We start from the raw sequence: 13,358 nt of genomic DNA, 5'->3' as shown, positions 1-13,358 counted from the left end.
GAGAAATGAAGGAAGTGGAAACGGAAATGTTATCACTGGATATCAATCCAAGTTTACATTATAGCCACAACATGGCTAGATTCCTTAATCTTTCTTCTCATAGCACAGGCATCATGCGACATATTTTATTCCTCATCGCCTCTTATCCTTATTCATTTGTTGTTGTTTGTTGTTGTTTTTTATTTGAATGCCGGGTATATCTGTCCATGTATCGATACGTATACGTATGTATGTATAATGCTTGTATGTCTGTATAATGAATTGCGATAAATTATATGAATTACACATGCTAACAGTAACATCGATTTTTTCCATGGCGTTCCCGCTGTCGAAACAGCGACTTTGTAGATTACCCAAAAATGTTCGCTACATGAGTGAGACAGGAAGAGGTACTCTATAAGAATAACAGACCTTAATTCTGTTACGCCTAAACCTTCGTCTTGTATCCTCATTATACCTTATGAATGTGCCTGTGTGTGTGTGTGTATAATGTGAGAGTGTGTGTATAAGTATAACATTATGATCGTTATGGTGTGTGTGTGTGTGTGTGTGTGTGTGTGCGTATCTATGTGTGTGCGTGTGTGTGTGCAAATTTTATACTGTATGCAAATCGCAGCCACTCAACTCATTTCCATAAATCTTCAATGTCCTTCCGTCACGTCCTCCCCTCCCTCCCCCATGCACTTGGACTGACTAGTTGATGCAGACACGACTTTGCACTCAAGAGTTCATGACGTGACCGCCCTGTTTTCATCTTCATCAGTTCCCCGTATCCAGCTCTTCCATTTAGCATGATGACAAGAGCATATGGTGCAATCCAAATTGGTATCTGCCAAGTCTGTGCTTAGATTATAATATATATGTCTGTATGAAACACAGTGTGGCCTGTACGCTGTATGGTTACTCACGTTTTGGGCATTCATTCCCTCGCTGTCGCCACCCGGGACAGCATCCATGAACGATCTCTTGTCGGCCGTCGGAACTATTGCGGCTTCAAAGGGTGAAAAAAAAAATGAAGACAAAAAGTTATTGGATAGCATAGAGAGCTAGGAGGAGAGGTAATGGGGATAATATGATTTTCAATTCAAACTTGTTACAAAGGCATAGTTTGAATATTATATTCAAACACAATGTGTACGCATTACAAGATAAGCCTAGGCGTCATATATATGTGTACCGTTTGGAATACGTAGTCACTATATATGCCTTTTATGGATTGATACGCTCATTTCAAGTTTATTATTCACCTTTTTTGTATTGCAATTTCAAACTGTATGGGTCGTCGGATTTTTAACTTGGATCGGTTTGTGTTATAGATGACTGAACCCATAATCGTAATATAAAGTAAAAAAGACAGTCGTTTCTATTGGTACTGACAAGTTGACGAAATCAAAGTCAATGATATAATACACGTATACTTCGGGACTTTCGTGAGTAACCTTGTTACAGAGTATTGAGAATTCCATGAAAATCCTCTGATATCTGTATATAAACATTTAGAGTCCACGACAGCATAAAAGAAGAAGACGAAGAAGAAGAAGAAGAAGAAGAAGAAGAAGAAGAAGAAGAAGAAGAAGAAGAAGAAGGAGAAGAAGAAGAAGAAGAAGAAGAAGAAGGAAGAGCACTTGGTCACAACTAGACACGATTTAGCGCTCAAATAAATGAAATAATATATAGCGACCAAAAATGAATAGATCATTCAGTTTCATTGTGAGTCACCTGGCTATGAAATCTTTATCTAAAGTGTCTCTCTGACCAAAGCAGCAATCGAAAGGTTTCGTGTGTTGTTATTGTTAGGCAGACAAACAACAGGAAACCATGCTCGACGCTGGCAAACAGGTACAATGCGAAGTTCTGCTATCAATGTCAATTTCAGCCGCATCGCTCATTGCGGAACATTTCCGTGTTGTTTCAAGGTCTGCGTGAAAGGGATGTCGTTGGTGGCGGTAGTCATGCAGTCAAGGTTAAATAAACACTCCTTTTTGTTTTCTTCTTCTTTTTTTTGTCGCCAACGCTGTCGCTTTGGGCCACTTTCCGTGTTTTTTCTTCTATATGTGTACAGAACTTGGCAGTACACATTCAGTGGACAACAAACTGTCACCTGCTCAATGAACCCTTGTACGGATTAGTAACATGATGTAAAGTGTATAAGGCCATTGGGGACGGAGATTTAAAATGAAATTGAAGTAATGAAGGATTGCATTAAGTTGTAACTGGCAGTGGGATATAAAGGGTAACACCCTGTCATGTTCCACACGATCGCTTTTTCGATTCCAACCGAGTATGTGTGCCCATGATTTTTTTGTAATCATTACTACTACTAAAACACTGAATAATGGTCGTTCATTTAGGTAAACGTTGATGAAGGGTAATTCGTCAATCAGTTGCAACATTACGTCATCTATAGTTTATACAATTATCAGGTGGTTGCGACCCATCGCTTTATGACACCAGGTTGCATTCTTAAATGCCATTACTTTCAAATCTGTGTTAAAAATGAAGTGGAATTTGACTTTAAAAAGAACTGGTGACGATTTGGTAACTGATACTTTTAAAAATGAGATTGGCATCATGAAGATGATAGTGATATCGACGATAAAATCGGTAATCCCACACCAGCCATTATCACTTGTCAGAATTTATCTTAAGAGGAATTTCTGTCTATGAATTACTAATTTCCTCGTGTTTTTTCCATGAGAAGGAAAGGGAAAAAATACCGCAAGGTGTTGTTTTTATTTTGCATCATGAAGCATGAAGCTGATATCAAACAATATATAACCTTGGGGATCTTTCGTGGTGTTCTTGTGGGACGATGGCGAGTCCCAGCATGATTGGAGGGAAAAGTTCAGGGAAGTTCGAGAAGCGTTCATTCTTTGCCTCGTGTGTCTTGAGCAGTGGTCGGCGAAAGGGATGCACATCACGATCTCGACACCCACGAGTCATACAGCCCGTGAGTCATACCGCCCACGAGTCATGAAGCTCAACATCAATCAGACCCACGAGTTATACGGTCCACGAGATCGACACATAATTATTCATAGGCAAATACTGCCCAGATGAGCTCGAGTGTCGAGCTCTTGGGCCTGATTTGCATGTTTTACTTAGTGTCTAGCTAGTGGACCTCTTTTACTTGATGCTATGTGACTCGTGGACATTTTTTTTTCAATGTCTAGCTCGTGGGCCGTATGACTCGTGGGTGTATAGAGCTCGTGGGATGATCCCGGTGAAAGGCTATTTGACGACGTTAACATCTAACAAGGGCCGATGGTTTAAACAGATAAAATCTGACAGGAAGAGTGCGACCTCTTCTGATGTATTTTGACCCATGATGAGGATATGAAGGCTAATTAAGGAGGAATAGCTTGTAGATAGTCTCAGGTATTCGCGCAAAGAAAGAAAAAAAAATGAAGACAAAAGAAGGGCAGGTATCAGTGGGACGCTGTGCGACGGGTTCTGCCCCCGATAGAGCTTAAACTATTTCGAATCCTGAAAATAATCTCTCTGTCACCGCAGAGTTAAGATTGATTGATACGTATTTTTTTTTTAATTCTCTTCTCTCTCTTGATGAGGAATAATGACGGTCAATGGCAAGGTTTGGCCTTGGTGAGCTAAATCTGTCTACTTCACCTTAAGTGGCTCTTCCCCTTCCCTAATTTCTTTCCCTTGCTGTTTTGCTTTGTTTTCTCGTGCGTGCTTGTCAGTGCCTGATCATGAACCAGGTGCGCGCACGCATACACCACACGCTTACTCACCCACCCACTCACTCACTCACTCACACATCATCTACTTTGTATCTATCCATCTATCTATGCATTTATCTGCCTATCATATTTGCCTCTCTTCTCTCTCTCTCTGCCGAACAGAAATGAAACATTTGTCTCCATAATTATACCTGAGTAATACACGTCATGATTAGTCAGAGAAGAATAAAAAAATGTTATCACGCACGCGATCCCAGATTTCATAATTGATCATATTCGCTTTCTCTCTCTTTATTTCAGCTTTGTTCCTCCTTGCGGCACAGCGCAATGTTAAAAAAAAAAAAAAATCTTGATCTTATGTCTATCAAGTTCTACACCTGTCTGACAATCAGTGTCATTCTCTTGAACGTGAGGTAATGAAGGAAGTGCATGTACGTGACGATTCCACAGCAGTACGTCTGACATCAGCAAAAGAAGAGGGAGAATGCTCTCGTCCATGTTGTAGGTATACAATGTACCTGGTGCAGGTCTTGCAAAGCGTAAAAAAAATAGGCCAAATGAACATTATTATACACATATTGCCTCTTTAGAAATGTAATACATCCCCGCGGGAGTTATATTTGCCCCATTAGATTATATTTTCCCGAAGCGGGTATAAACGATAAGGACAAATATTATGGTCTCAAGGAGAAAATAAAACTCCCGAGGGACTGTCTAGTGTACATTGCAACGATAGGCAAGGCAATATTAATTTGTTATATTGTATGGACTTCGTAAACACATCACTTCATTCTAACCCTATTGGTAGCCAGTCAAAGTCTGGAATTATAGTACATGTATTGCCTGACGTGACGTCACTACAGGCAATATAATGATTTCGATCCTTGCAGCATTTCTCACGTGATAGCATTATATGACCAATAATCGAACAGTATTTTATGTGGATTACTCAAATTCAGACCTAAAAGATTATTGAACTTCCAAACCAACCAGCCAAACAAACAAACAAACAAACAAACAAACAAACAAACAAACAAACAAACAAACCCATCCACCTCCATTTGTTCTACCACACATCTGAAAATATTTGCATTTAAGGATACCTTCTCCCTTAAAACTTGTTTAAAATATAATTTTAAACATATTGCACTATAGTATTTGCAAACAAACTAGACAACTATATAGCAGCAACATGATGGATCATCTAATCATCTTTTGAAACATAGCGTAGATTGCTGTCACGATATAATTTCCACTTCCGAAATTATAGATGCAAGAGCTGTTTTCTCTTATTTCGCCCAGCAAAGTTTGTACAACAGGGGCAGTGTTTCACCGCATGGGATCCACTGACGTCACCACAAAGGTTGTTGACTATGTTTATCGCAAACAAAAATATCGATTTTGAGCTCTTCATTAAAGCCTGCATGGAAACTCAACACTGTTGACATCGTATGATTACTAGAAACCAAAAGTGTAATAGGGCCCCCGGCTTACAAACCGACATTCTATTATGATCCCTCAGTACTTCCCATTCGCATTTTTGGTTTCCTCGTAGTATCAGTATTTCCATCCATTGTACGTTCTTAAAAGTTTGCGGGCTACGCATATAACCTCATTCTAGGTCATCTTATTCTTTTTCTCCTTATCTTATCTTTTAAGGGGGAGAACTTTAAAGGGACTGTACAGTACTGGTTGAGGTGAGGATTCAGGTTTATGACATTTTTTTTTTGTGAGATAATGAGAAACCTCTTATGAAATATGAAAGAGCATGTAATTTCAAGAGGGATTCCACGTTTATTTGATGAAAATTGGCCTTGAAATGGCCGAGATATTAAAAAAAAGCGATCCTAATAAAATTGACGGGCCACGACTTTTATTAGGATCTCTTTGTTTAACCTTGTTTTTAGATATCTCAGTCATTTCAAAACCGATTTTCATCAAATAAACCTTTGATTCCCCTTAGAATTGTATGCTCTTTGACATCTCATAGAGTGGTTTCAGAATATCTCACAAAGCTGTAATAAGCTTTGCTCTAACCCTTTAAAGTATTTTGTGCTGATGTGTTTGTATGTGTGCTTCCGTCCTCACATCTGTGATCACTGACACTGTTTTCGGATGTTTTATCAATTCAAAGGATGTTTTATCAATTCAAAGGATGTTTTATCAATTCAAAATTTCACTTGGTGGAAGCATCCATCTTTACCGATTTGTCTGTCATGCCTCTCTAGCAGATGACGGGGATATTGTAATGGCAAAGTTTGTTCTATTTCTGTCGATTAACCCTTTTCGAGTCAGGGACTCTGGACAGTATGTGCAACACTTTAGGAGTTTTCTGAGCCAATCGGCACTCTAAGCACACAAGGGGTTTAGAAAACAGTTCAAGAGACATAATTACGTACCAACTATTAAAATACAAAACTGCGCTCGAAACGAAACTGCGCTTAATGGCAATTACAAGATGCCATATCCTATCAGCAAAGAGTTCACAGCTTTTTGCCCTGTGCAAATTAGCCCTAGAATATTCGACCACCCGAAAAAGGGAAAGTAAAAAAGAAAAGAGGATGGTTTCTGATGTTTTATTTGGCTCGGCACACACACGGGTGCAAGTCAACTGCATGTCTGCATCGGTAGTGCTGCTCTCTGTTGATGGACATTTCGATTAAGTGCTGCCCCTTCGAGACCTGAGAGGTGCTTAGGGATGAACCATTCAAGTCCGCCTGGAGGAAGGTCCTTTCAGGTCTGCTCGTGACTGGCATGACAAGTTGAACTTCAAAGGATATTCACCCAGACTACCTCATCCGCTGTCATCAGTGCATTTAAAATCAACCCCCCCCCCCCCCCCCCCCCCCACCACTTAGTTTTATATTCCGCTGCTGGAGTCATACTGGATATGCAGGGAGCAAAAATGATGCGATTCCCACCTGGAATAGCCTAACATAGTACAGTGAGAGTCTTTGTTCTTGACATTTTTCACTGCGGACAAGGATAAGTCTGCGTGGTATATTACAGTAAGTACACAGACCGACGGAGGCGGTTTTGCGAAAAACCCTCACTCAGCCACGAAGATGTGTTAATCAGCACTGGTCGTCTCGTGACTGTACACCGGAGCCGCGGGGCCGAGCCGGGCGGGTGCAGCCCGGCCAACACAGGAACGAGAATCCCTGTAAATCGCATCAGGTAGAGCCAAGCTTCGTTTCGTGGTTTACTGAACAGGAAGACAGCGGCAAATCAGGTGCAAGTGACTTTCCAGTACCCAGGCGGCGCACCCTATAGCCCACTTCAATTTCAAGTGCACGCTGACAATGGAACCGCACAATGAAGACATTAAATTTACTGATAGCTGTGTGATGTTTGTTGAACTATTTTGAGAATAAATTCAAAAGACCAGATATCTTTCGAAGTCACATTGATCAAATTGGCATGCTGCCTCGATGCCACATGCATGAAATAGAAGAAATCAATTTGAAAGGAATAAAGAAACAAACAAACAAACAAACACCCAAGGAAAGATAACACATACATAAAAGTGTTGATGTCAGGCAATTGAAATTGATGTGGCTTATAATAGGCTAACGTAGTTAATTGCAGGACTCGACATTAGCGGTGGCCCGTGGGCCCGGTGGCCCGGGGCCATCAAATTTCCAGAAAGGTTATCTTTTGGTATCGCGATTGGGTAGGCCTAACTAGAATTCGAAATGTTTGATACGTTTCCTTTTACTTTGGACCACCATGCAATGTTTGAAATCTTAAAATATATAGTGTCTCGAAAAGGTAACCACAAAAGAAGTTAGAGTTGGGCCCTGTAAATTGCCTTGACAAGATTGGCAAGACTTGCCATATTCTTTTGTCATGACTTGTGATGGTTGAAAACTGAAAGTCAAAGTAAGGAGCAACAATGTATGACGTGCATTGTGGTTCTTTGTCCATAGGCCTAGTCATCAAGATGAGTCAAAATAGTTTCATAATGACTTCACATGCTGCAGGCCAGCTTTCTTATTTCTCTTCATATGTTCGTATGCACTTTTCTGTCACTCCTACAGGGTGTTGAAAAGTTTCGTGTTTTTTTTCCCCCACATTACACATTACATTGCACATGACAACATGAATGCTAACTCCAAAATAGGTATGCGGGGATTAGATTTAATTTTGGAGGGTGAAATGAATATCATTCAATATTTTCTACAATAAAGGAAGAAATTAAGCACAAAATAAATGCGTGAATCGATTAAAAGTTAATCAATGCTTCTATCTGCGCTGACCAAATAGTGTCTGTCTCTAGGCAGATTCGTCAGTCTGACCTAGTACCTCCTTAGTTTGACCATGGAGCTACTAACAGAGATTAGTAGCTCCATGGTCTGACCATGCAGTGAGGTGGAAGCTCACATCTCCCTGGTCTGACATCATAATATGCGTATCTTAATGTGTTTGTGTGTGTGTGTGTGTGTGTGTGTGTGTGTGTGTGTGTGTGTGCGCGCGCGCGCGCATGAGTTAGTGCTTTGATAAGAATAGATCATTATGAAGAAAAGGACAAAAACTTATTAACCTACCATATATGCTGCGACAAACATGCACATTCACACCCCAAAATCCAGAGCCTACAACAAAGGTATACCTTCGTTGGAGCCTCTGCGATAAGCGTTCCATCTGTTTCGTTGCAACCTTGAATCATATCGTGCATATTGCAATTTTGGGGCGCAAAAGGGATTTTTTTTTTATTTTGTCTTGTTTTGTTCTGGTTGGGATTATTTTTGCGAGAGTGACATCGGACCCACCGTGTGGCCAAGCCAACAACCGCAAGGCAGATAGCGATAGCGGTATAGTCTCCCACTGAAGTTTTCCCCCCAAAACTACCACTCAAGTTAGTTATTTTGGAGAAGAAACACGCCTGCCAAACGTCAGATGACCACTTCAACCCTGTTTTTTTTTCATTCCGCTTAAAACCTTATAGAATGAAGATACACCATGAACCAGCAGATAATTGTTACGATAATACTCTTTTTTTTTGCATGATTATTGTCACAGAAGTTTTCCTATTATGTAGTGTTAATTATGTATCATGTTAATATCAATCCATAAGTGCGTGCGTGCGTCTGTATTTGTGTTATGTTTATTAGTATACGTAAGTACAATGTGCATTCTATGCTTTAGACTATTAAAGAGATACATTGTCCCTTACACCTTGACTGAGTCATTAGGTGTTGATCATTAATTTCATTCTGTTGTAAAGCCATTGATGCGGGGGTGAAAAAAAAATGATTAGCCAAGAACACAGTATAGGTCATGAGCGCACCCTACTCCAAAAGCATACAAAACAGGAAAACGTATCCATATTGAAAAAAAAAATGAGCATGAGGTTGCTGATCTATTTTATTCACAACGCGATGAATCGCATTATAGTCTATCGGGAATGTTGTGAAATCCAGTCATTTATTTTTTCCCCAATTTGATGGATTAACCTAACTGGTATCGGTTAGAGCTTACATCAGTAAATTGTATGAAGTATATTTTTGTCAGAATGGCAGTGATGAATTTGTCAATTTGTAATATGTAATTGTAATTTTTGGTCTTGTTCACTATGTGGACTATATGTAAAAAACCAGTGAAAAGATAATTTCCTTTATGGACAATAAAGCAATTCATTCATTCATTCATTCATTCATTCATTCATTCATTCATTCATTCATTCATTCATTCATGAAGACAGCTGTCCTCGTGACACGAACTACTGAAGGAATTCAAAACTGATGAGGGTTTTCTTCTCCTTGTCATCACTATCAGATGCACCAATCATAATTGTTATGTGAATACCATATCTTCGTAGAGGTGACCAATTCTTGTCCTGATTCCAAACTATGAGCTCGAGACCGATGACGTTTTCTAGGGTCGATGTCTCCATTTAGATTTCCAATATCACAAAGCGGAAGGGTCATGTTAGGTTAGAGAATGTTCTTTAGGCAGGACGGTACAATTACAGGTTACCCTTGCCAAATTAGTTACGCAATACTAGGCTCGATTGATGACGCCAGAAGATATCGTGCAATTATTGTCCGAAATATTTCAACAACAAGGATGAGGTGACAGTTAAACTTTAAAGGTTTTGGTTGAGATGGAGGACTCAGATGTTAGATTAGGAACCATGCGCTTATATGGAATATTATAGATGATGCAAGTCTAAGAGGAATTCAAGGTTCATCTGACAAAAGTCGATTGTGCACTGGCTTAGATATCCAAAAGCAAAGTGAAACAAAATGATCCTAATAGAAGGTGGGTCACACCTTTTGTTAGGATTTCTTTGTTTTTGGATATCTCAGTCATTTCAAAAGCAATTTTCATCAAATAAAATATAAGTTCCTCTTAGAATTGCATGATCGTTAAATATTTCATGTAAGTGGTTTCTAACTATCTCGCAAAAGGTGAATTATGAATCCCCATCTCAACCAAACTATACCTTCCCTTTAAGTTCTTGGGTTTTTCTTTTGTCGTTGTCGTTTTTCTTTTGTGGTTGATTTCACTTGCCTGCTCCTATTACAAAGACAAAGAGAGAAAGGTGAATTCAGCCTGTGGGAGTATAAAGCGTCAAATTTTCATCCGTGCACATAAGTTCCATATCCACCATAAATATTATAGTCGGCCAAATTTGTCGTTTTGGCCTCGATCTAGCGAGTGTCAAACGTGACAATGTAACAGTGAGCTTGGCCCGTCATGCACGGCAACGGTAGATTCTCTTTGACCAAAAACCTGCCAGAATAGGTACATTGTCAATCTCCTAGCTGCCCTGCATCACTTGTGCATGGTGGCGTTTGATGGATTCGCATGATATAGATTAATATGACAGCTGATCTTCGAACAACCTGTGATCTGGCGTCAGATTTTGCAATGATGATATTAATTTATCGTCTTATGACGAAACGCTGAGAAGAAGACGCGCACATTCGCGCACGCACACAAACACTCAGACACGGCGCTCTCCATGGTTTTTGTTACTTCTGCCCTTATTCAAAGAAGCAGCTAGTGTATGCCTTATTTCTTTGGGGAAAAAAAGGACATCATGTAAAAAAAAAAAAAAGGTGATCAATGTAACAAAGTCATTTACATTGCACTTTGTGTCGGAAAGGAGCCGCGCAATGACAAGTAAACATGCGATTGGCGCGAAAACAATGAGTACGAAGATAGCCAACCTTTCCTAAAGGGAAAAGACGGGTACAAGGTAAGCTCATGGCCGAGTTCAGGTCTTTGTTCCGTTGTATTAAACAATTTACTTCGAACTGAATGATACTCGTGTATACTTTTTCCCCGTCAGCAAAACAACAGCACTTGTTTAGCGGTCGTTTCGTTCAATTGGTACCCCACATTCATGTCATCTTGTTGTGTTTCGCCTGTTTTGTTCCGTTCTGTTTTGAATAATTTGGGGTTTAGCATTTGGAATTAGTACTCTCATAGATTCTTTGAGTGATTCACAATATACAAGCATGCTTTTTAGTGGACCTCTCAGTTCTTTTTTTTTCTCTAAACATAAATTTGCCTTTTTCCGGTATGCATGTATCATCTTCATTTGTTAACTATCATTAAGTTTCACAGTCAAATGTATACTTAAGATCATTCATAATTACTGTATGCTTTTTCTTGGGAAAAAAAGTAGAAGGAATGAATACATTGAATGAACGACTGTCGTTACGATAATCATTAGGTGTTGTGTGGTTCTTATATTGAAAAGTGTTATTGATCAGAAACAAAGACATTTAAGACATCAAAGGGATGGAGATACGGTTTCAGTATAGATGGGTCCACAGGTTTCCAACGTTTTTTTGATGATGATTGTTTGAGATAATGAGATACCTCTCAAGAAATATGAAAGAGCATATAATTCTAAGAGAAATTCAACGTTTATTGATGAACATTGGTTTTGAAATGGCTGAGATATCCACAACAAAGCAATCCTAATAAAAGTTTATTAGAATCGCTTTGCTTTAGGCCCTACTTTGTTTTTGGATATCTCAACCACTTCAAAACCATTTTTTTTTTCAATTTTCAATAAATGGACTTTGAATTCCTCTTAGAATTGTATGCCATTAAATATGATTCTATCAAGTGGTTTCTGGGTATCTTACAAAAAGTTAAAGGCTGAATCCCCACCTCCACCAACACTATACCATCCCTTTAAACCCACTGTCGACGTGTTATTGCATGCTTGCAAATATTCATTCTTTACAGACTTGCTACGTGAACAAACGTATGTGACAAATATTTTGAGTTCGCATAAAGTGTGTGTGCGTGTGTCGGAATCATGAATTCGCCAACTCTCGGCCCCGCGAGGAAATAATGCGCTGAATAAGTCGATCAAGGCAAAGGTGAAATTTAATTGGAGGGCTTAATGAATTTGTCGGTAAAACCCCCACTCTATAATTAGTGCTATCAACGTTGGTATATATATTGGTCTCAACACGGAAGCTCGTCCAGACATTCTCTGAGAAGAACAAAAAGATACGTAAACACGTTCTTTGATGACGAACAAAGTGAGGGAAGAGATTAGACCAGAAATGTAACGATCAGTATGGAACTTCCCGAACCATCCACACTTCACACACGTATAACGTGAGGTTTCGTTGTGGGTCCATGAGTCCATCTATTGCGGTTGATCACCGCACTTTAAAAAGGATTCGAAACGCAAATTGGCAGTACGACTTCTGGATCAGCTTGTGTCCAGGCGGGAAATGCATTTTAATGGACTATTTTAAAAAAGATTTTGCTTTATCACGCTATCAAGTTGCACCTGACAAAACCGATTAAAAGAATCAAAGCGTAGCGGATATAATTCGATTAGATTCATTACAGTTCATCCCCCGAATGTATTCGCTAATCGCACATACTCCCTCACGTAATTGTCTGGTCTGCTTTACAAGGCTAGTCAGCTCATATGTTTCAAAAACACATGAATCACATTTTGCTGCGTCCACAATAGGCAAGACTTTCATCGATATTTTCAGTTTGTTTCCTGCGATCAGCAACTCTTGAAAACGGCAAGAACATGCTTGCCGAATCGCAAGAGTGGGTTTATAGGCCCTTTTTCAGGGCCTCATACATACCCAAGAAAGAAGACGTGGTGCACCGTTAAAAGCTTTCTACCACCCTATCTTTCTATTTTCCCAATATCTATTAACAAATATGTGTGGTTTATGATATGTATCTCACTGAGAAAGCTACGCAGAATATAAATATGTTATTTTTGTAACCCTGCCCCCTTATACAAAGGTTCGCACATGGTATGTGACTACATGCAAAAGGCTGTGTATTTGTGCGTATTGTGCATGATGTATTGTATACACATACTTATTGCCTTTATCTCTCCTTCTCCCTCTATCCCTCTCGTATCTCTATACTCTACATCTATTCCGTATATTGCTTTGAGAATCACCCCCATAAAGCTATTTTTTTAATAAATCTGCAATTCTGAATGGAGAAATATGACATTTTTATGTATATTTTTATGTATATTTTTGGACAGTTAGAGGAACTATTCTGTGAGTTTGATGTTGTTATTTGGATTATGTTTAAAGAAGAATGTGGGTCACGGGTATTTTTAAGGGGTCGGATGAGAGTGCTAGGGTATATGTTTCATTTGATAATCTAGTCATTAGAATAAAATTTGGTTATGAAATA

The 13,358-nt window shown here is 39.3% G+C and overlaps 1 protein-coding gene across 1 annotated transcript in view; it reads right to left on the bottom strand.

Moving 5' to 3' along the window:
• The window catches only part of LOC139734821 (uncharacterized), a 43,049-nt gene that overhangs the window by 19,053 nt on the left and 10,638 nt on the right, over positions 1-13,358 (bottom strand). The window contains exon 2 of the mRNA XM_071645606.1: positions 909-991. Coding sequence (XP_071501707.1) covers positions 909-991 — 83 coding nt within the window. The remainder of the gene's footprint in view (positions 1-908; positions 992-13,358) is intronic.

This window comes from Diadema antillarum, unplaced genomic scaffold (assembly GCF_040938485.1).
Source record: "Diadema antillarum isolate AM-2024a unplaced genomic scaffold, OU_Dant_1.0 seq00000549_RagTag, whole genome shotgun sequence".
NCBI classification, from domain to species: Eukaryota; Metazoa; Echinodermata; class Echinoidea; order Diadematoida; family Diadematidae; genus Diadema; species Diadema antillarum.
Note: the sequence above shows the minus strand (reverse complement) of the source record. Positions and strands in the feature narration are given on the sequence as shown.